Source organism: Chenopodium quinoa, unplaced genomic scaffold, assembly GCF_001683475.1.
Source record: "Chenopodium quinoa cultivar QQ74 unplaced genomic scaffold, ASM168347v1, whole genome shotgun sequence".
In the NCBI taxonomy this organism is placed as follows: domain Eukaryota; kingdom Viridiplantae; phylum Streptophyta; class Magnoliopsida; order Caryophyllales; family Amaranthaceae; genus Chenopodium; species Chenopodium quinoa.
Window position 1 is genome coordinate 4,126,841 of NW_018745684.1, and position 24,267 is coordinate 4,151,107.

General features: G+C 35.2%; 4 protein-coding genes and 2 pseudogenes across 4 annotated transcripts; 5 read left to right on the forward strand and 1 right to left on the reverse strand.

The window, feature by feature from the left end:
• The first annotated feature begins 32 nt into the window (after positions 1–32).
• Positions 33–798, forward strand: LOC110717617. The gene is made up of 2 exons (XM_021896364.1): positions 33–250; positions 348–798. Exons 1-2 carry the CDS (start codon positions 33–35, stop codon positions 796–798), a joined length of 669 nt encoding a protein of 222 aa, XP_021752056.1.
• On the forward strand, positions 768–5,371 carry LOC110717394 (FHA domain-containing protein At4g14490-like). The gene is made up of 2 exons (XM_021896078.1): positions 768–3,061; positions 5,271–5,371. The coding sequence occupies exon 1, from the start codon at positions 1,350–1,352 to the stop codon at positions 3,054–3,056; it is 1,707 nt and encodes a 568-aa protein (XP_021751770.1). The 5' UTR covers positions 768–1,349; the 3' UTR covers positions 3,057–3,061; positions 5,271–5,371.
• Positions 4,310–9,342, forward strand: LOC110717393 (annotated as a pseudogene).
• A 3,409-nt stretch (positions 9,343–12,751) lies between these two features.
• Positions 12,752–17,109, forward strand: LOC110717817 (cellulose synthase-like protein E1). Its single transcript, XM_021896596.1, has 8 exons — positions 12,752–13,836; positions 13,978–14,088; positions 14,714–14,860; positions 14,998–15,210; positions 15,318–15,420; positions 15,558–15,733; positions 15,837–16,184; positions 16,338–17,109. The coding sequence occupies exons 1-8, from the start codon at positions 13,246–13,248 to the stop codon at positions 16,887–16,889; spliced, it is 2,241 nt and encodes a 746-aa protein (XP_021752288.1). The 5' UTR covers positions 12,752–13,245; the 3' UTR covers positions 16,890–17,109.
• A 140-nt stretch (positions 17,110–17,249) lies between these two features.
• LOC110717818 lies at positions 17,250–19,044 on the reverse strand (annotated as a pseudogene).
• A 4,252-nt stretch (positions 19,045–23,296) lies between these two features.
• Positions 23,297–23,968, forward strand: LOC110717962 (transcriptional regulator SUPERMAN-like). Its single transcript, XM_021896764.1, has one exon. It carries the CDS (start codon positions 23,297–23,299, stop codon positions 23,966–23,968), a length of 672 nt encoding a protein of 223 aa, XP_021752456.1.
• Positions 23,969–24,267: the final 299 nt, after the last annotated feature.

Sequence of the window (24,267 nt, forward strand, 5' to 3'; positions counted from 1 at the left end):
ACATTCTTGATTTCACACGCCCAATCTATGAGATGATTAGGGTTTGTGACACTGACAAATCTTCCTTGTATTTGGTTTATGAAAGATGGGACATTATGGTTCAAAAGGTGAAAGATGCCATCTATAAGAAAGAGGGTAAACTAGATTATGAAGAATCTACCTTCTTTAATGTAATTAAAGGGATTCTTAGTAGTCGTTGGAGTAAGGGTAGTACTCCACTCCATTCATTAGCACATTCTTTGAATCCAAGGTAAGTTTTACTTATTTAATTCATCTTTATTATCTTTATTTATTTTTCCTTGTTTTTTATTTAATTTCTTATGGCTATTCTTATTTTGTTGTTAAAGATTTTACACGGCAGAATGGCTTAATGAGGTCCCGGGACGAGTTGCTCCAAATGCCGACAATGAAATTTCCACACAAAGATTACAATGCTTTCGAAGGCTTTTCCAAAGTCCCGATGAAAGATTCAAGATCAACACGGAATTTGCAATATTTTCACAAAAATCAGAGGGGATCTTTCTCAACATTGATTGCATGCATGATATGGCTTTGATGGATGCTAAAAATTGGTGGGCAACTTATGGTTCCCAAGTGCCTATGCTTCAAGGTTTGGCTTATAAGCTATTAGGTCAACCTTCTTCCTCTTCTTGCAGTGAAAGGAATTGGAGCACCTATAAGTTTATTCATTCTTGCACTGGAAATATGCTTACTCCTAAACGTGCTCAAGACTTGGTATACATTCGTAACAACCTTCGATTAATTTATAGGAGAAGTGAAGAATACACTAAGGGGTGATCTAAGTTCTGGGATGTGGGTGGAGATGAGCATGACAACCTAGGAGAGGTTGGTATTCTAGAGATGGCTGAGCTCTACTTGATGAACCCGAGATGGAAAATATGATTTTTGATGATGTACTTGGTGATGGTGAAGAATGAAACTATTAGTACTTATGTTTAGTTTATTTATGATTTGTAAAACTATTATTAAGACATGTATTTGGTTTGATGATTTCTTAATATGTACGAGACTACGTTCGTACACTTTGTTTATTTACTTGTTTTAACAAAATTGTGTGCTTTGAGGCTAATTATTTAGTGTTTTATTGAATAAGTTGTCAAATTATCGTTTTTTTTATATATTATATGCCTTGTTATACGCCGTACCCGTGTCCCTATTTCAGGATTGCCGTTTTCCGTGTCCGTATCGTGTCCGTGTCGGTATCCGTGCAACTTAGCTCCACAATGAAAGAATTTTGAAATTCCAGAGAGCGCCAACAACTCCAGTTGTAAACTACTTACGCTCATTTCAATTCTTCTGATTTCAATTCAACCTCCAAATTTCCAACAATGGCGTCCTCTAAATCATCAACTCTGAAGCTGCTAATGCAACAAGGTCCTCGACAAGGTGAAACCTTAGAATTCAACTCCAGATCCAGTGTTCGAATCGGCCGAGTCGTCAAAGGAAACAATCTTACCATCAAAGATTCTGGGATTTCCTCCAAACACCTCATCATTCAATTCAACCCAGATTCTGGAAACTGGGAAATCAAAGACCTCGATTCTTCAAATGGTACTATCTTGAACTCCTCTCAACTTAAACCCCTTTTCCCTTCTGTAATTCAAAATGGGGATGAGATTAAAATTGGTGAGCTTACCTCTATTAGGGTTGAAATTGCCCTAATTCAGGAGGAAACTAACAGCCGTAGAATTACTAGGAATAGAAAAGCTGCTATTGATTTGGGAACTAAGGTTATTGAGGGTTCCAATTTGAAATTTCGGGATGAAATTGATAACCTTATTAGGCGACCTGCTTCCAATTCTGGGGTTGAGGATTTGAATGTAGAGAGTAGTATGGTTGAACAAATTCCAAAACGGCGCGGAAGAGGGCGTGCGACAAAAGAGGATGAACATGCTGTGAATTTGGAAGGTGTTATGAGTAAGAGGAACACTAGGAGTTCTAAGAGAGGAGAAGTTGAATTTCTGGGTTTAGAACAGGTAATGCAGCCGAGGAGGACTAGGCGTGGAAAGAATGCCGAGGTTGTAGAGATGCCCATCTCTGTTATGGAGGAAACCAAGGGATTGGATGTGGATGATTGTAAGCAAGTGGTGGAAAATAACAAGACACGAGGAGGTCGTGGGAGGAAAAAGAAGCATGGTGTTAGGAGTTTAGATAATGTTTTGGATGATTTTCCGGAGGAGAAGATGAATAATCATGAGGTATTAGATAAGGAAGTTCCTCAGCAGCAGTCTTGTGAAGATTTGAAGGGTGATAAAATGAATGAGCAAGTTTTAAAGGTGGAGCTTTCTGAACAAGAGGGAGGTGCTCCGTCTTTGAAAGAGCAGAATTTTGCAGAACCGATGGGTGAGACTACTCAGCAGGAAGATGGTCTATGTGGCATAGAGAGTGATGTAATGTTGGACGATCGGAGAATGGAAGAAACTGAAGCTGCTCAAGATGTTGTTTTGGAAGAGATAAGGGATTCTGAGGCGTTGGGGAAGGAGTTGCCTGAACAGGTGGTGAATTTAAGGCAGGAACCTTGCGAAAAATGGATGGATGGTACTCTTCAGCAAAATGTATCAGATGATAAGACAAATGCACGGTTTTTGGAGGGGGTGGTTCTTGATCAGGATGGAGGTGCTCAATGTGTGAGAGAGCAAGATTGTGCGGAGGAAGGTGCCCAAGAGGATGGCAGTCTGGTTGGCGTTTCTCATGCTGAGGAAAGGGTTTGTAATGGAGTAGAGAGTGATGTAGTGCTGAATGATGGGAGAGTGGAAGAATCAGATATTGAAGAGATTGTTAAAGAGTCAGAGGTCAAGTGTTATGATAGAAGCAAAGATCCTGAGGTCACTGTTGTACCCGACCTGGAAAAGATGACTCTAGGGGAATGGTTTGATTATTTGGAAGTATATTTACCTAAGCAGATTTATGCTGCCACATATGAGGTAGTTAAGGACATGCAAAAAAGAGCTAAGCAGTTTGATGAATTCATGTTGCAGCAGCAGAAAGAGAAAAAGACTGCCTTTGGCTTTGGCAAAGATGACGACTTAAATTAAATATGGTAAATTCTAAGGTTCTTAGATATTGATGTACATTCAGTTTCTTGTTAAATTGTTAGAAATCATTATAAACTATCTAATGCTACAGAGCTTTCTTTTGATTTCGTTTCTCCTTTTGGATGCTTAGTATTTTGGCAAATGGTATGCTTTTTTGACATGTCAACTTTGTTTATGTGGATGACTAGATTAGATCTTATGTGCTTTGTAAATTGGGCATCTAACCCTCTTTGTTGTGGATGACATGTCCCTCTTTTTTTTTTTTTTTACTTTTTTGTAAGCATTTATTCCATCTTCATATTGTTTTGACTTCATGAATAGTGGGCATCAAACATGGTGGGAAATCATTAAAATTGTTAGAAGCAAGATGTCATAAAGATTATGCTTCAAGCTTGTATTAAAAATGGGAAATAGAAGCATAAATAATTTTTTTTTCTCAATTTATTTAGGATTCTCCCCATAAATAATAGAAGCAAGGTGTCATTCTTATTGATGACAGGTCTTGCATTTTGGCATCTCTCTCTTTTTCCTGTAATTGGGGACATATTCCAATGATTAGCCAGTCAGGCAGTCAACTTTGATTTCCACAGTGTTTTTGAGAGGGGTTGTGGGGGTTACATCAGGAAAAGAAATCCACCCACTTCCCACATGGAATTTGGTGGATTTTGACACATTCAAGCTCTGGACTGCAAGTGTAGGTATATACTTGAAGAATAAGGCCATTGTCTCCCCAAGTGATCTTGCTAACCAGTTCTTACTTCTTTGTCCAATGGTCTGGATATATTATGATTCAGTAGACAGAACAACTTTACTTCTCATTGCTGTTTTGGATCATAATAAAGTGATGAAGTCTTCCTTTAGTTTCATGATTTATTCTCTCCTTATTATCAGGAGTAGTTTACATGTTTATACATACAGCTCATCAAATTGTTGTGCTGATCTTCTGCTGGGCTGCAATTCTGTAAAACGAAATTCCTTTTTTTTCTTTTTCTTAATGTCATTCGGTGCTTACATTCTTTCAGATTTTGGTCCCTCAAATTGCTATTTTATCCGTTCTCTACAAATAAATTAACTCCAGTTATTTTCTATGCAGAATTGCAGACTGCTGATAGTTATCATGTTATGCACTACTTTTAAACCTATATTTGTCCATATCAATAAAGAAATTCCATATTCTTTGTATACATTCCAATCACCTTGGTTTCTTTCCTTGTCTTAATTACTGGGATAATACTTCCTCCGTTTCTATTTAGTTGACGTGTTCAATTTAGGCACACATATTAAGGAAAGGAGAGAGAGTGAGAGAGAATGATAAAGCAAGTGGGGTATCTAGTAAATGTAAGGTATAAAATTTACCCAAAAAAGAAACGTGTCAACTAAAAAAAAAATTCTAAAAGGATTACGTGTCAACTAAAAAAAACGGAGGTAATTATATTTTAATTCAATATAAAGTTGATGTTAACTTGTTTCTTTGAAAATTCATCCTCCTAATTATACTTTTGTTTTCCCATGCATTTTATATTTATTTTTAGGGCCCTCACCACTTTTGCGTTTACATCTCTTTCCACAAGTCCTACTTACTTTAATTTGTTTTTTTTTGCCCCCCTTTGAGAATTGAAAACATTATATCTAAGTGAATTCATTCTGGTGGATCATGCTATTTAATGACCTTAATGTGTGCCAAAACAACCAGAAGTCCAGAACAGCAATGGAGAACTCTCACACTCATACTACTTCTCTTCATCACTGCCATGTTCATAAACTAAAGGCAGTTCTCTATCTATCACATTCCCTTTCACATTTCTTGGCCTTAGTTGCCATTTTGTACTACAGAGCAATCTTTTTCCTTGACAAAGCTGGTTTTAAATTGATTCCTTTCTTACTGTGGCTTGTACTATTTGCTGCCGAGCTTCTCTTTTCATTTATTTGGTTCCTCAAGCAGCCATTCTACTGGTGGCCTGTTACTCGGACCATCTTCACAGAGAGGCTGCCTAAGGATGAAAAGTTACCTGGAATTGATGTTTTTATGTGTACAACTGATCCTAAGAAGGAGCCGACCTTTGAGGTCATGAATACTGTTATTTCTGCCATGTCTTTGGATTATCCTGCTGAGAAATTAAGTGTTTATTTGTCTGATGATGGGGGTGACTCTGTGACATTGAATGGTATAAAAGATGCTTGGGTATTTGCAACATGGTGGTTGCCTTTCTGCAGGAGGTAGAATGTTAAGACAATATGTCCTCGGGCTTATTTTGAGAAGACGGAGGAGGCAAGTCAGAGCAGGGAGTTCATTGAAGATAGAAACACGCTTCAGGTTTGGCTTATAAATATTCACTTCTCTCCTGACAATTTACAAATATTCCATGCTCTATGTTTCTTCAATAGTACATCTCAACTCTCAAACAGTCAAACTAATTTGATGCTTTGTAAATTTATTTATATTGTTCAATACTTTACCTTTCTACTGCTTCTAATTGAACTGCTGCTACTTTTTACTTATTGAAATAAGTTAAAACACATGTAATGCTGAATAGTCACCATAGGAGTAAACAATTTGTGTAGGAAAAATACAAGGCTTTCAAGATGCGAGTTCAAAGGAAGTCAGTCGGCGATGAGATCAATGGTGATTCTAAGAGAAGTGCTCAGGATCATCCGTCGAATGTTCAGGTTGATTTCTTGTTTTTAAATGTTGTACGCTTACCTTCTGTATTTTTAATATTTGATTCCTTCAATTATTGTTAATATTCGTATGATTTTATGCATTTTAAAAGAGCAAGTATTACCATATTAGCTTATTAAAACTTTGCAATGATTAAGTGGTTATATTAGCTTAATTGAGCTAAGCTTGTTTAAACAATTTCAAGGTTAGCAATGATAGAGACGTTTTCCAGTCTTATTAATTATAATATTTGGTAAACTTTGTTAAACTTATTTTATTCAGCACTATACTAAAGGAGTAGATTGAATAATTTGTGATGTAGGTACACTTTGACTAAACAATTGGTAATTAAGGACGTAAAGAAAAGTAATACTACCTCCGGTTCTTGTTACTCGCAACAAAGAGGTGTTTTGCGGATTCCTAGACAAAAGATCTTAAGCATAGTTAGTGAAAAATAAGGGCATATACTTAAACATTAATCCTACCGAAAAAAAAAAGAAATTCAACTAAAATTAAACTAATAACCCACCACCACTAGCACCACCCTGCAGCACCGAAACCACCCACCACCACCACCCAGCAGCACCGAAACAACCCATTAACCACGAAACCACCACCGCAACCACAAAACCACCACCTCACCCACGATACCCCCGCCACACCCATGAAACCACTCACCACCGCACCCACGAACCCAAGAACCCATTACCCATCGCACCCACGATCTGCAACCCACAACCTACCGCCGACGATCTCGCACCCATGATCTGCAACCCACAACCTACCATCTACCCCCCATTGATCTGAAATCACAAACCCATGAACCCACGAAAACCCACAGATCTAGAAAAGTAATGGGAGTGGGGTTGGAGGAGGAGAGAAAAATAATGGGGATGAGGAAGAAGATGAAGGATGATGAAGGTGGTTGGGATTGGTTTTGGTGGTTGATTTAATGGAAGGGGATTGATTTTGGTGGAAATAGTTAACTTAAATCAATGTTAGGGTTTAAGTTAATTAGATAAAATCAGTTTTTTAATTAGGGTCTTTAAACAAAAAGTAAGGGTATTTTAGTCAAATTCCACCCAAAAACTTACTAAATAAGGAAAGAAAAAAAAATGTTGCAAGTAATGTGAACCATCCATTTTAGGAAATTGTTGCAAGTAACAAGAACTGGAGGTAGTATATGTCAATTAGTTTTATGTTTCATTAACTACTTCGAATTTTTAAATTTAATGATGTTAAAGTCTCTATGTCTATGTTGTTGCAGGTGATAGATGGGAAGGTTATAGAAGAAGATACTGCAGCTAATCCAGAACATGTAGTGATGCCTTCCCTTGTTTATGTTGCCCATGAAAAAAGACGTTCTCATCCTCATCACTTTAAGGCCGGAGCTCTTAATGTTCTAGTATGACTCTAGCACTTTCATATAATCTGTCTTTGATGCAACCATTGCTCTTAAGGATGTAGTGAGAAATTTAGCCTGAATTTCTTTATATGTATCCGTTTAATGTAATTATTGGAATTGCAGCTCAGAATTTCTGCCACATTGAGCAATTTTCCTTGCATTCTAGTTCTAGACTGTGATATGTACTGCAACAACTCGATTTCAGCTCAACAAGCAATGTGTTTTATCTTGATCCTAAAATATCACCTTTAGGCTGGGTTCAATACCCCCAGATATACCATAATGTTAATGAGAATGACATCTATGACTGTCAGATGAGATTCGTATGGACAGTAAGTCAATCAATCTATGGTTATGTTATCCGTATTTCAGTTAATTTTTAGGGAAGAAGTTTTAGTTTGGTTCACTGGATTCCAGGTTTATTGGCCAGGGGCAGATGGACTTCAGGGGCCAGTGATATCTGGTACTAATTTCTACATCAACAGGAAGGCTTTGTATGGCGTCAACATTTATGATGGTGTGTTTGTAAGCCTCTTCTAATTTTGTTTTTGGGTTGTAACTATTGTACCATTTAAGGCAAGATTCCATGAATACTAATTGATGATTTAGATTTTGAGAAGCCATGTTTGGGACTTGATATCAGGTTCCCCTTATATATTGCCTTATCTCTAAGCCTCATATTTTATCTACTTCTCACTGAGAGTACCAAATTGTAGGGGCTAATAATCCTTGCTTAAGATTCTTGTAGGTAATGACATAATGAGGGAAGCAAGAAAGATACTTGGTCCTTCCACTGAGTTCATCAAGTCACTTAGACAAAATGACATGCCTAGTAAAACCAAGCACAGTGAGCTTTGCACTGCTCCAGTACAAGAAGCCCAGTATTTAGCCTCTTGCACTTATGAAGAAAATACTAAATGGGGTGAAGGGGTAAGTATGTAGAAGTTTAGAAGCCAATTCTAATGACTATGAAAACTGAGAAATGGATCATCATAAGTTAATTTTTTAATGTGCAGGCTGGTTTTTGGTATAAAAGTGTATTGGAGGATGCAATGACAGGCTATATGTTGCAGAGCAAAGGGTGGAGATCAGTATATTTGAATCCACCAAGGCCACAGTTTCTGGGTTCTGCTACGACTAATCTCGATGAATATTTGATTCAATTTAGCAGATGGATCTCAGGACTTGCTGAAATTGGGCTTTTAAAGTATTGCCCCCTTTTCTACAGTCCGTCAAGAATGCAAATTTTTCATCGGATATCTTCATCCTGGGTCGTCTTATACTGTTTTGATTTTATAGCAGTTTGGTGTTTTGTTACCATTCCTCTGATTAGCTACCTCTATGGTGTCTCATTATACCCTAAGGTAAATACCACGTATGTAGGTTGTGCATTTGATATATTAAAGTTATTGATTAGTAAGTCAACTCTGTAATAGTAAGATTAATTGTATGTGCTCTGAAGTAGGAATATTGCAGGTTTAAACACTTAACTAAAGGAATTTAAATATGTATGCAGGTATCAGACCCATTTTTCATAGCATTTGGATTTGTTTTTATATCATCCTTGGTGAAGCATCTATGTGAAGTTGTTGACACGGTAGGGTCAGTAAGAACATGGCTAAACGAACAAAGGATTTGGAAAATAAAGTCTCTTACATGCTTTGGTTATGGAGTTGCTGATTGTGTGATGGCGAAACTCGGGCTTTCATACCTACTAATAAAGCTGAGGACAGTAATAAAGCTAAGTTATATGAAAATGGGGACGTATGACTTTAGCACATCAAATATGTTTCTTGTTCCGTTAGTGAGCGTCATCTCCTTAAACCTGTGTTGCTTTGTGGGAGGAGTTGCAAGAGTGATTGGTGTAGGAAATTGGGATGAAATGTTTGGTCAGGGAATTCTATCATTATATGGGTTGATCATCAGTTATCCACTGTTGGAAACCATGTTTGTTAGGCAGGACAAGGGCTGCATTCCATTGTCTGCTACTTTAACATCTTCCGTCTTTGTTGTGCTTTCCATCATCTTTGGATGTTTTATCTTCTTATCGTAAAAGGATTAAATCCTTTTTTTTATTGTTAAATAAATAAAACTGTTGGCTATTCATGTAGTCATGTTTTTTTTTTTTTTTTTTTTGTTTGGAACACATGTAGTCATGTTTTATGTTTGGTGTAATTAATTTAAAGGTGGATTAATGATAAAAGAAATGATTTAGGACCTCAGTACATTGTTTGGCCCCCGCAACTAAATTAATAAATAAAAATGTATAAAGGCCAGTAGTATATATTTAATCAAAAAGTCTGCAAAATTAATAAAAATGTAGTTAATTAGATGAATATTAAAAATTCATAATTACAAATACAAACAGAAAAGAACGTTTAACAACTGCTACAATTGAGTTGTATTTGTAAAGATTGTCCACTTATGAAGTTATCAACATAACTAACAGTGTTAATATCTGCAATGTCCTTGGATTTCCCTGCTCTGTGTACGATGCATAAATTCTCAAGACACGTTTATTTTCAGGAGGAATAACGTATGTTCATCATCTTGATGTCAGCTAGACTAATTTTAAGGACTTTATTCACTATATAAATTTACTACCTACAGTGTGTTACTTGCATGTAATTAAATTGTACGTATTACATACATCAACAGTATGTATATGTAGTCATAACCAACATGAGATTGAATATTGTTTATAATTATTGCATTGAATTATAGAACATACGATGATGAGTGATAACTGATCTATGCATGTAGGAGAAATATGAGGCTTTGAAGCAGCAAGAGTACGAAGCAACAAACAAACAGATTTGGTGATGTTTCTGGTGATAATCATCATCTGATGGATCCACCACCGCTTGTTTAGGACTTCAGGTTCTCCTTATCTTTTACGTGTTGTTTTATCTACGCTACTCACACTCGCACCCACACACTCCATTTGTGACTATCCTTTATTTTTATCTGGAATTTATATTGAATGACATACAACTCACACTTGGCCAAAAATATCAATTACTGAGCTTAAATTTTTTGTATGGACTGTGCTATTTGGAAGAAAAGTCGAGGGGGTAACAAGCTAAGGGGATAATAACTATAACTCAACAATAATAAAATTGTTAATAGATGTGCTTGGAAGAAGGTTTAGATTTCTAACAATTACATATTCAAGAGTACGTATTTGTATAAAAAGGCTACATACTTAGATCATCAAAATGTCATGAATGGGAAATGCTAAAGATTCATAATTTAAAACTATTGGTGCACCAGATGATAATAAGCGAGAATTCTATGTAAGATGCTGCAACCTTAAACCCTGAACAGCACTAGTATATGAGATTGCCTCTTCTCATATCATATACCTTGCTTTGTGAGATAAGACCTTCTAATTGCACTAGTATGTATGATATGAATCAATTCTCATTCAAACAAGTCTCTTGTGACAATTGTAATGCATTAAAATGTATGCAGGTCATCCAAGAAACGCTTACATACATACAAAGTACTAATTATCTGGTGTTTCTTTAATTATAATTTTGGCTGTTATGATGCAGCTGAGAGTTTCTAGCATATTGAGCAATTCTCCTTAAGTTCTGGTCCTTGACTGACATGTACCGCAAACCACAATGTCTCAATCTCAGCTCGGTAAGCAATGTATTTTTACCTTGATATGAAGATTTCTTATTTTCTTCATCCTTAGGCCAGGCTGGGTTCAATTTCCTCAAACGTTCCATAACATAAACGTTCCTTAAAATTGTCAAATGAGAGTAGTCTATTTTCAATTTCCCCTAATTTACTGACTTTCAAGAATGCAATATCTTCAGAATATGTTGTTCCTGGTTGACATTCACGACCTTCAGTATATCTTCAGAATGTATCTTCAGAATATATCTTCAGAGTATATTCAAGAATGCAATATCTTCAGAATGTATCAACAGTTTTGTGTTTTGCTGTCACTGCATCCTTATCATCAGAATATACCTATTCATTTTATGTTGTAGGTGAGTTAGCGGGTGATAGAAGGAATGTTGGTAAGGAAAGACAATACACGTATTCCACTATATATCAGATTATCAGCTACTATGCGTGGTATCTACAGTTGTATCTTTGTTATTTTTGAGCATTTTCTTGCTGCAATAGCCTCTAGATCATTACGTATACAAGCTTAGAGCTTAATATAGGTAATTCACATGTGAGTGACAGTATTATTAGGAAGATCCTACATTTAATTTATAAGCAATTGGTTTTGGTAGAATGAAAATTAAAGTCAGGTGATGTTTAAAACAGAATACTTCGTAGTTGATGGAGTTATAGACAAAGTTTACAGCAGCAACAGGAAACAGGCAATGACGTTGTAGTTCAACAGGTATTAGAGTGGAGCAATGTCGATGGGAACACCGCCCTTCACACTGCCTTGGAAACGTATGATGATGAAGAGGTTGAGCAGGCAAAGGAGTTGGTTGACTTGTATCCTTCTGCGGCGTATGCTATGAATATTGAGGGGTTTTGTCCTTTGAATTTGGCCATCGTGAAAGAGCTTGCTGATCCTGTACAACACATGCTACAGAAGTTGCAGCCATTCAAAGAAGATGCACTCAATTGTTTGACAAAAGGCCAGTCGATATTACATGCTGCTGTTTCTGCCCAGAAGATAGGTATGCCTAGAAATTTAAGGACAATTTTGCAATGTCTACAAAAATTTAGCTTAGAAATCATGGCCGTATATTTGTCAATATTAATAACACGACAATTATATAGTTGACTTAACAACAAACTTTTATTTTACGGAGTACCATTATTTTAAATTACAAATGAGGTGCAATATCCTCGTCCGCTCTAGATTCTCTAATCTTAATACTATACTTCAGCGTTTACGTGAACTCATTGTCTTCAAAGGTCATACACAGTTAAAATAATCAAAACTTTGTCTATTATTATCGAATTTCCAACATTGATCATCCTCTTCTACACCTTTCCGCCATTTTTTACTAACCCTACATTTAATTTATAATATTAAGGCGGCTGCTTACCACAAGCACCCTGCCCCATATGACTGACTAGTTTTGTTTTTTTTTTTTTTTTTTGGGGGGGTGGGGTGTTAATTGTTAAGGCCTATTCAGTGATGGAGTTGTAATCTTCAAGATTGTAAAAAAATAAAAAAAGAAAAAAAAGAAGGGTCCATATATATATATATATATATATATATATATATATATATATATATATATATATATATATATATATATATATATATATATATATATATTATAATTGAGAGTTGCCTGGCTGGCTGGATAATGAGTGGAAAGTGGAGTGGTGTATGTTGTACTGTTCAGATGGTACTGTGTAGGGTGGTCTTGCATAGGAATTCTAAGTAAAACTATTATATAAGGGCCCAATTTTTGAAATTTACTTATACAAAATAAAGAGAAAACTTGTTAATCAATAATTTATTCTTTAATTTTATCACAAAATTTATAATTTCGTAAGATATTTTTTGTTAAAAAAATAATTATAGGGCCCAATTTAACAAAATTATACCTGGTCATTTCCGGTATTAGTATTTGTAGCTCCACCTCTGGAAATGTTGTATGTATCAACCACAATTGCTATCCAAGTACAATACAAATTTGGAAATATAACAGACAAGTCAGAGGCATGCATTTGAGTTTTATTCCGTAGCTTATATTCTAATTCCTCGTAAGATTAAAATCTCAAAGACAACCACTACACTGGAGTTGAGTTTTATTACGTAATCGATGATGTATAGTTCCTCCTCAACCTAAGCCTGTATATCTTTCTTTATTATTTGAGGTAAAACTCAACTTATCACTATATATCTGTCTTATTCTTTTTTATAATTACTATAATACATAGAGTGTCAAATTTTTTAGACCATATCTTTTCACCTCAATAACTTAGATTATAAAATTTGCCTTCATGCAATTCAGGGCGTTCTCAGCACCTTCGTTCTCTACTGTTTTATTCATCCATTTATAATTGTAATTCTTATTTGTGATTGAGTGTTATAAATTTAGACGGCTCTCCACCAATACAGAACACACAACCTCTTCATATATTTTATCACTCGCTTCAATATCCTGAAGTCAAAGTAAAAAAAAATGGAAAAGTCTCAACTTCATGATTGGCATGTTCACAAAGTAAGGGCATTCCTTAACAGAAGTTATGCCTTATTACATATCCTGGCCACTGCACCAATTTTCTACTTGAGAGCTGCCTATTTTTTTGGTCATGCCGGTAATGTGGTGCCTTTGCTCCCATGGCTTCTGGTATCTGCTGCTGAGATCCTTTTCTTTTTCTCCTGGATCCTCAAGCTATCCTACTACTGGCGTCCTCTCACTCGGACAGTCTTTCCCGAGAATCTGCCCGTGGATGAGGAACTGCCCAAAATCGACGTTTTTGTATGCACTGCTGACCCTATCAGAGAGCCTACATTTGATGCTATGAATACAGTTATATCTGCAATGTCATTGGATTACCCTGCTCATAAATTAAGTGTTTATGTATCTGATGATGGAGGTGCTTCTGTCACTTTGGATGCTATGAAACATGCTTGGGTCTTTGCAACTTGGTGGTTACCATTTTGTAAGAGATATAATATTCTACCAATTTCTCCTAAAGCTTTTTTTCAACAACATTTCCAACAACCATCTCACAACACTCATTTTATTCAAGATTCTAAGCTACTTAAGGTTAGTTCTTAGTTTCCCCTGCATCTCGGCTACTTTTTCTTATTTAATGATAATTTTCAAGTATTTTTGTATTTTGTTTAGTTTTTGCATAAAGACCTGAAGCTAATAATGTAGTGTGTGTGTGTGTGACTATACGTGCAGGAGAAGTATGAGGAATTCGAGGAACGAGTGCTCAGCTGGAAGGAAAGACGAGGTGATGTTAATGAGAACAACGCTAAGAGAAGTGCTCAAGATCATTCACCAATTATTCAGGTTTATTTTCATCATCTCATTTTCTTCTTCTTTCATGATTATTGAGGGCTTTCAAAAATGGAATGATTAGTTCTTGCGCTAACATGGCACATTTTATCTTTTATAAAAGTTACAATAATGTGGATTATCAAATGTCATGATATATTATTAATGTCAGTATCTGTTGGGATGTCAGGTACGTATATATTGTTTGTGATATATTATCAAATTCATTTAGATATGATTTACTAATTAATATGTTTAGGAGATTTGATACTTATAACAAACTTTTCATTAAGACACTGTTTTTTCACCTTACTTTTGTTCAATTGAAATTATTTTAACTGAAATTGGATCCATGTACGTAGCTAGAGATAGTACTAGCTAAGGCATTAGCTTACTCCTATCAATCAATCAATCAAAGCCTTAATCCTATAAGTGAGGTCGGTTACATGAACCAAATTTGAATATTCCGTGTAGTCATCGACTATTAGCTTACTCCTATCCATCTAAATTTCAAAAGAATGTAGTAATTTTTATTGTATATATATGATAACAGGTAAATGTGTAGTATTTTTTTCCTCTTCCAATGTTGAATTAATCATAATCGCTGTATTTATATCTATATGTTGTGTTGGTGTGGCAGGTGATAAATGAGAGTTTTGTAGGAGATGATGACAATTCTGCAACAACAAATCCAGAAAACATAGAAATGCCCTTCCTTGTGTATGTAGCTCGTGAGAAACGACCTTCTCATCACCATCACTTCAAGGCCGGAGCTCTTAATGTTCTGGTAAAATTACACTACTTTCAAGAATATATACTAACCATACGTCTTAGACCATAAATAAAATTGCACAAGGGTATAGGCGTATAGCAATCTAATTGGCAAGTTTTTCTTTTTGTTTGTTTATTTGTTTGGGTTTGCAGCAAAGGGTTTCCAGCATATTCAGCAATGCTCCTTACATACTGGTCCTAGACTGTGACATGTACTGTAACGATTCAAATTCAGCTCGGCAAGCTATGTGTTTTTATGTTGATCCTGAGATAAACCGTTCAATAGCTTGGGTTCAATTCCCTCAGAAATTTCATAACATTAATGAAAAGGACATTTATGATAGTCAGCTGAGAGCATCATGGCCTGTAAGTATACATATATCCATGTACACGTTAAGTTAATATCGATCAGTAGAAAGATTAGAGTGTTTGTTGTGAAGTTGATTAAGCTAAATAAGCATGCAATGGTTCAGATAATCTATCCAGGGACTGATGGAATTCAAGGACCAATACTATCTGGTACTAATTTTTACATCAACAGGAAGGCCTTGTACGGCTTTAACATCTCTGCAGCAGGTGTGTCTGCTTTTAACTTTCCCTGTTTTTTTTTTTTTTTATTTAGCTAGCACATGCAATAATTATTATATTAACTCCCATGCTCTAATTAAGACGAGTTGATGAGCGGATTTTAGTTGAACCATTAATTTGTGCAGGTAATGACAACATAAATGAGCTCAGACATACTTTTGGTTCTTCAAATCTGCTCATCAAATCTCTTAGCCAAATTGATGAGCCTGAGTATCCAAGGAAACTTTCCTCTGATTATCTACAAGAGGCTCAATTCTTAGCTACTTGTGTCTACGAAGAGGAGACACAGTGGGGTAAAAAGGCAAGCATTTCATTTTCTTGTAGTCTGATCTTGTACAATTTTTACCGGTATTGACACAACTAATTAATCTCAACGGAGGCTGGGTTGTTATGTGTATGTGCAGGTTGGTTTTCGATATGACACAGTGGTCGAAGATGTGATGACGGGTTATATATTGCACAGCAAAGGATGGAAGTCAGTTTACTTAAATCCACCAAGTCCACAGTTCTTAGGTTCTGCCACTACTAATCTCAATGAAGCAATAATTCAACATTCGAGATGGACTGCTGGCCTTCTTCAACTTGGTCTATCCAATTATTTCCCTCTTTTTAACACTTCAACCAGAATGCTAATCCTTCAGAAGTTGATTTATTCTTGGATCGTCCTTTATCCTCTTGACTTCCTGCCCATTTCGTGTTTTGCTATCATTCAACCACTTTGTCTCTTCTATGGCATCCCTTTGTACCCCAAGGTACGTTACATGATAAATAAGCATAACATAAAAGAGTCAAACTTCTCAAATTATTCGTCAATATATGTAGCTTTTTGTATATTAATGTAACTAACAATTTATGAGTCCATAAGTCTTTTGTTTGATATTGTGCATGCTTCATGATATATGCAGATTTCAGACCCATTCTTCATACCATTTGCCTTTGTATTTATATCATCACATTTGAGGCCTCTATATGAGGCTTTTTCATGTGGAGGCTCAATAAATTTATGGTTGAACACGCAAAGGATTGTGCTGATAAAGGGTCTTACATCCTATGTTTATGGTACTCTTGACTGTGTTATGGGAAAGTTGGGGATTCGGGAGACAAGCTTCATGCCTACCAATAAAGCCGGAGATGATGATACAAGTAAATGGTACCTAAATGGGAAGTATGACTTTAGAACATCGAACATGTTTCTTGTTCCAATTGTTACAGCAGTTACCTTGAATCTTTCTTCCTTTGTTGCTGGAGTTGCAAGAGCGATAGTCACTCAGAGTTGGGATACACTGTTTGCTCAAGCATTCTTCTCATTTTACATATTCATCATCAGTCTTCCTGTGATTGAAGGCATGCTGTTAAGGAAGGACAAAGCACGTATTCCTGTTTCGACTACTTTGAAATCAACTCTATTGTCCTGGTTCGTCTTGAGTTTAGGATACTTGATCCTGTTAAGGCATTAATGGAAAAGGTTTACCCATATGCAGCCGTATACATGATGCCTTGTCTTTTTTTATTTTTAGTCTATTCTTTTTGATACGGTGTTAGAACTTCAAAGAAGAAGATCAGATACACTCTTTGGTTTAACGTACAATTTACATATATGACTACTTCGGTTGTTAAATTAAGTTATGGAGAAGTATGACACCCTGCATTTGAATTCAAAAAGTAAACAATACTGCACTTTGTTTATATATACGACTATTCTTCAAACTGATTAGTCATACACGGGGGGAGGAATATTAATAAAAGAAAACCTATGAACAAAATTTGGATTGAATGATTACAAGAATATGATGGGAAATTAAATGCTTAATGTCATTCTAATAAAACATGTTGCTAGCTTTTGTTTGATGCTAGGCTCAAACAGTTGAATTTACTAATCATAATTACTGTATGTTGTAGCCGACTCCAAATCATTTTGGGACTGAGGTCCTCCAGAGACGATGACCTTGAGAAATTCCAACTCCGCAAGCAACTCTTTGTTTTTCCTTCGCTCTTGCTCCAACTCCCTCCTCAAACTGTCCACCACATCCAGTAGTTGTTCTTCCTTGTTCGTTTCCAGTCCTCCACTTTGATCACCACCTAGGAAAGTGATTAAGTCCTTGACATTTTTCCTCTGCTCGTCCAAACTCCCCTTAAAGCCACCAAACCCGACATCATACTTTCCCTATCCACCCCTTCCTCCTCCTCACTCGGATGACTCATCTCTTGACTCGCGCCCTCAACTTGACTGAGTGGACTAGCCTCTTGTTCCTCTGTAGGAGTACCAATACTAAGAGCAGGAGAGGCTGAGCTTGAGCTGAAGACATCCAAGTCAAGACGCTTGCAAGGTATAATCAAGTCAGCACGAAAGTGGACCCTCTTGGAGACAGCTGAGCGAAACATCTCCTCCTTTTCCTTGCTGCAGGAAGCCTTATTAGTATCATTGTTGTTATTGAGGCGAACCGCCCCAGGATAAACTGGATCCATTTGAAAGCCATCGAAATTAAAATTCCAGCCACTAACCCTCCTCTGCCTCTCAAATAGCCCTGTTTCATCCTCCTCAGCAGGAGTGTTAGGAGCAGTAGGAGTAGTAGTACTCCCTAACGACAGCGAGTTTAGCCTCATCTTATTACTAGCCTTAAACCTTTCCTCTACAGTAGGCAATCCAACCAATAAGTTCTTTACCAAAAAATCACAAGTCTTATGAGAGTTCTTAAAGAACACATGCCTTAACAGCTTGTCAGCCGTAGGTCGCTTTGTAGGATCTTGGTGAAGACACAAGCCTACCATATCCTTAAACGCCTTTGAAAATTTCTTGCTGGGTTTGCTGTGAGTGGACGAGTGGTTGTCGTAATCGGAGAAGCGAAAACTCTTAGTAATCTTGAACAACAAAGACTTAGAAGGAGGCAAATCCGACAAAGGAGGCCTACCATGAGCTAGCTCGAGAGCAGTAATACCAAAAGACCAAATATCGGCCTTAAAGCCATAACCATTACGAGAGTGTATAACTTCAGGAGCCATCCAATAAGGAGTGCCGGTGATTTCCTTCAACCTAGACTCGGAGTTGATGTCATACACAGGTGCAGAAACGCCGAAATCAGCTAGTTTAACAACACCATCATAGCCTACTAAAATATTACCAGCCTTAACATCGCGATGAACATGATCTTGATCATGAAGGTAACACAAGGCCTTAAGAGTTTCTTTTAACACAATGGCAATACAAGCCTCAGGTAAACCAGAAGCGAAGTTGGAAGAAATAATGGATTGTAACGAGCCAGCGGACATAAAGGGCATCACAACCCAAAGACTGCGCCCAACGGAGAAGGAGCAGTGGGCACGGAGGATGTTAGGGTGAGATAAAAGGGACATAGTTTTGGTTTCGCGTCCGATGGTATCGAGGTCGGAACGAGATTGATCGAGATCAATGGATTTAATAGCAACTATGGATGAATTTGTGATGCACTTGGCTTTGTAAACCATAGCGCTAACTCCGCTTCCTATTTCTCCTACAATTTCGTAACACTTGGGATCAAGAGGGTATTCTCCATCAATCGCCATTATTATTCCTTCCTAATAATCTTCTTAATTTTTCTTTTAAGATTTTTATTTTGTGACTCACTCTCACTCTCACTTTGAGTAATAATTATACAAAAGTTTAACTTAAAAGGGAGGGTTTTGGAGCGGAGTACTTGTGAAGAGGAACAACAACCAAGCTAACAAGTTAAAGATAGATGAATGAGTTGATGCATGTGAATTCTCAAACCTTTCCTACTTTATTATTATGTCCAACATATCGAGAGGGTAGAGCATTTACACAAACCCTAATCCAAAATATACTCTCATATAACCATATATGCTAAAGATATTTTCACGGAATAATATTACCTTAACATAAATAATTCTAAATATATTATTCTCTTGATAATATTAATACGGAAAACATATCACACATCTATCACACAAACCTTATTTTTATTTAAATTAACTTAGACTATAATTATTCCTTCAAAAAAATAAAAAATAAAAAAACCTTACATTATAATTATCTATCTATATACTCCCTCCGTTCTTGAAAGTTCTCCAATGAACATCTTTGATCATAAATATCTTTGGCTATGTATAAGTGAAAATTATAAAAAATTGATATTTGAAAAATTTAAAATAAGGAGAATTTAATAAAATTCCATATGTTAATTTATTTATATTGTATAAGTCATTGAATGTGGTCAAAGTTTTTTTATTTTGAGCCAATGAATAATAAGTGAGTCGAACTTTCAGAAACGAAAGTGGTATATGTTTATCCTTATATTTAAATCTACTCTGTTTCAACTCTTGTTATTTTGTATCTAGCCATACTTTCTTCATCTTATTAAGGATAAATATCTACTGCTATATATCTATGGGCATATGACTCACTCGCTAACAATCGAGTAACAAAGGATAATTATTTATTGCTAAAGAGATGAGTATTTCTTCATCTTATAAAACAAAAGCCCAATATCTATGGCATATGGCTCACTCGCTAGAGTAATTTAAGGATAATTTTATTTTATTTTTACGAAAATTTAAGGATAATTATCTACTGCTAAAAATAAAAAAATAAAAAAAAAGGAAAAATATAGTTAAAAACAACATAGGAGTGTTGAAATTCAAACTTTAATTTAGAAAACTATAATAAGTATTTGATAAAATTAGTTTACTTTAAATAACATTTGAAAACTTAGTGAGAGGTTGTGAATAAGAAGAGTTTTCATTCTTTATTATTTAGTAAAACAAAAGTTATAATGTAATATTTATTTTCATTGTAAGGAGAGAAGTAAGAAGAAAGAAGAAAAGAATAAGAAAGGAGAAATATTAGGATCATATTGTATTTGATAAATATATATATATTCCGGGGTTGTAACCCATATTTGTTTCTCCTTCTTTTAATCATTTTATATTTGAGTTAGCAATTTGTAAATTGATATAACTCCTACAAGGAGTTCGTCTATATTATACTTCGTATATCATAATCCCTATTACTTCTCTTTTTATCTTAATTGATATTATTTGCTGTATGTTTTAGTTAGATATATGTATAGACTATAGTTTTGCTGGAGGTTTAATAGATTCATGAGCATAAGTAAATACTTGAACTTTGAACCCTAAAATATGTGATGGTACTAAACCTAACTCAATTGGCATGCACGCATGAAAATATTGAGAGTAATAGTAATTAGATGTGAAATTGTAATTTTTACTCCGCATGTAGTATTTAGCTGAAATCAATTGGTTTAGGATAGGAAAATGCAAGAAACTATACAAATAGGTATCAAAATATATATAAAGACTAATTAATCCACTTTAATCGGGGACACATGTCAATGTGCAACTTTGAACATTAATATTTGTAATATATATTATTAATAATAAAAAGGTTAATATCGCGAAAATATACAGTAAGACTAATCCAAAAATGTTTTACATGACAACATATTTTTTTAGGTAATAAGTCAAGTCAAAGTAAACATATAAATAGTGCAAAAGTTAAATATCGCAATTATTATAAAATGGAAGGAGTATTATGTACTCTGTAGTTGTACAATACAATAAAAAGATGAGAGGAGTTGAGTTAAATAAATAGAGTAAACTAGGTAGTGCGTGCAATTTCTGAGGTTTTAACTTAATACATCTATTTTAAAAAAAAAAAAAAAAAAAAAAAAAAAAAAACTGTATTGTAAAACAAATTGTAGACAATTTTTTTTTATTTGATAAATTTTACTCCCTAGTTGGCTTGTTTATACACATGAGTAGATCAAACAATAACTTAATTACCTAAATCTTCATATTGCAATTTCCAAGATTAACTATTCTTCATGAGTCACGGCCGTTAGTTGTTCTATGGATAAAATCACATCCCTTAGAATCATCTTTATAATATAGTACTCCGTATGAAGTAATTAATTAGACTTTGGAATTATTTTTATCATCATATTACTTTGTAACTGCACAAATAAGCATTAGACTTAATATATTTCCAATAAAAAAAATTGGAATTTTTCATTTAGTACTATTATAGTTTGGGCTTTTTCATTTGGTACCAATTTTTATTTTTATTCAAATAGTACCACTATACTTTCGATTTATTCTCTACTGTAACATTTCATCAAATATATTATATTATTTTCGATTTGGGTGCCATAAAATTTGATCGGTTAAGGTTTTAAGAGGATGTTTTAGCTCTAAGCGGCCTTAAGGTTCAAGTATGAGGTCGAAATTAGCCAAAAAAAAAAAACTTTCAAAAGTCTCTAACCTTAAAAGGATCAAAATTTGCAGTCGAAATTAGAAAATAAAGACCACAATCGCCCCAAACTAATGTTTTATTAAACGGGATGCTATAGTAAAGAATAACTCAAAATTACAATGGTACCACGTGGAATAAAAATAAAAATTGGGTATCAAATGAAAAAATCAAAACTACGTACCAAATAGAAAATTCCAAAAAAAATTATGGTACTAGTATAAAATTTATAAGTCATTTATGTGTTTTGGGCGGGATTTGTAAGGGGTTTGAGAGGGGGGGGGGGGGAAGAACTCTCATTTAGTAGACATTATTAATGAGAAAGTCATTCGCAATGCAAAATAGCCAAGGGTTGATTCCCATAGCCGACCTACAGAGTTTAGAATCATTGAAATCATTCACCCTATTCTATTATTCTGACTTCAGTTTTTACCACATTTCCTACTCACTAATTGACCTCTTTTTTCATTTCTCTTAATTAAACCTCCTCCATTTTTAGCATATACACTTGTATAGGCTATCATAACAACTGAACCTACCTGTAATTTACAAGTGTAAAAGTAAGTAAAACACATAAAGTGAAGAGATAGAGAAGTCAGTAAAAAGTATTGGGAGTAAAACATACGGCATCGCGTTACACTGCAGGTAATTCTGCAATATCGGCTGATGAGCCCTTACAAAATGGAGGCCCATTTTAAGAAATGGGCTATTGGAAAATGGGCTCACTGAATTGGCCACCAGTTATTCAGCAAAATCTATTGTATGTTTGGAAAGGATCTTTTCTCTATCCAAATTCTATCATCTCTTTTTCTCTATTTTTATTTTGTTTTAGGTAATTTCATTGTCTCATTTATTCACTACGGATTATTGTACGTGACTACACTACTCCATCCTAATTCCTTTTTACTTTTTCTGTTTGGTCTTACAATTCTTCCTTCAATCCTAAATGTGACGGTCGTTGACTACTTCTCATGCAACCTTTTAAAAAAAATAATTAAAATGTAATTAGTGTGTAATAAAGAGGTCTGAGTTCGTTTTATTGTATAAGTACTACTGTAGAATATCCACAGTATCATTGAATAAAAATAGATGCTCATAGTAAACTTAATTATGTTCCATACACGAGCCAAAGTCAACTTAATTTTCCGAAATTATGTTCTATACACGAGTTAAAGTCAACTTAATTTCTGGAGAGTAAAGTAAGTACATATATATGGTAGTAGTGAATTCTTTTTGTAGTCAAAGTAGTGGTCAACGAAATGAATGGAGAAAAGAAGGGAGTAGCAATAATATTGAATTGATTGAAATTTGAAATGATGAAATTATTGTAAATAAGAAAGAGAAAGATTGAAAAGGGGGATGGAAGGGGGAAGAAGAACATCCGGTGGATATGAATTCCCGGATTTGGAAAGAGTTAAAAAGGAGAAAATTCAAGTAACAATAACCAAGGTTTCTCTTTTAGTAAGCTTAGCTTAGTTTATTTCTTGAGTTGATAAATAATACCCACATCTCGTACTATACATATCGGTTAGATATCGATCTCCACCAAAGTACATATGTTAGTTGATTGCTTTAATTTCATTCTGTCTCAAAAAAAATACAATGGAAAGAAGAAGCAACATTAATAGTAGCGGCTTATATGTGTGCTACAACAAGAAGAAGAAAGCATGGGAGGCAGATGAAGGTGAAGATGAAGAGGATGACGGCGAAGAGAGGAGAAGGATGACGATGATGATGATGATGACGGCGACATGGCCACCAAGGTCATATAGATGCAGTTTTTGTAAGAGGGAGTTTAGATCTGCCCAAGCTCTGGGAGGACATATGAATGTCCATAGAAGGGATAGAGCTCAATTAAGGCAACTATCCCTTATTAATAACCCTACTACTTATACCACTTGTATTAATCTAAATCTTCCTCCTCCTTTTACCACTTGTACCCCTAACATCCCTATCCAACCTCCTTTTCATTTAGACTCTTGCTCGTCTTCATCATCATTATCGCCTCCTTCCATGATAACCACCATTATTCCTCCACCACCAAATCAGTCCATTCATAACGATGTTATTACTAAAAACCAGTTTCAGTATTATAAGAAGCAAAACAATTTGGTGGGACCACCTCCTCCCAGTACTCCTAATAGTAACATCAAGGGGATTGGAAGAGAATTCATAGGGTCGGATTTAGAGATGAATAATATCCATCAAGCCGCCGCCGCTGCTGCTGTCTTCAACAAGGATTTTGATTTAGAACTTCGTCTTGGTTGCAATTAACTACTACCTTAAATTAGCTACTCCATGCATTTTTACCTATGTTTATCATTTTTTTTTAAGTTCATCATCTATCTTTATTAATTAGGGCACGCACTGCACTACTCTGCACTTATATATGCCCTTGGTTACTTCCATATATTTTCTGCTGTTCAAACCTAGCCTCCTTCATAACCTTAATTATTGTTGTTCCTTTTCCTATTTGTCTTTATATTATCATTATATTATTGCACTAATTTTCTTTGCTCTTTTTTTTTTTTTTTTTTTTTTTAATTTAATTTCCAAGGTATGTATGCACATAT

Coding starts and splice junctions, on each gene's coding strand:
- LOC110717617 (XM_021896364.1), top strand. CDS start 33: ATGATTAGGGTTTGTGACACTGACAAATCTTCCTTGTATTTGGTTTAT. Junction 251..347: donor GCACATTCTTTGAATCCAAG/GTAAGTTTTACT, acceptor TTGTTGTTAAAG/ATTTTACACGGCAGAATGGC.
- LOC110717394 (XM_021896078.1), top strand. CDS start 1,350: ATGGCGTCCTCTAAATCATCAACTCTGAAGCTGCTAATGCAACAAGGT.
- LOC110717817 (XM_021896596.1), top strand. CDS start 13,246: ATGGAAAAGTCTCAACTTCATGATTGGCATGTTCACAAAGTAAGGGCA. Junction 15,211..15,317: donor AGCTGAGAGCATCATGGCCT/GTAAGTATACAT, acceptor GCAATGGTTCAG/ATAATCTATCCAGGGACTGA. Junction 15,421..15,557: donor CTTTAACATCTCTGCAGCAG/GTGTGTCTGCTT, acceptor TAATTTGTGCAG/GTAATGACAACATAAATGAG.
- LOC110717962 (XM_021896764.1), top strand. CDS start 23,297: ATGGAAAGAAGAAGCAACATTAATAGTAGCGGCTTATATGTGTGCTAC.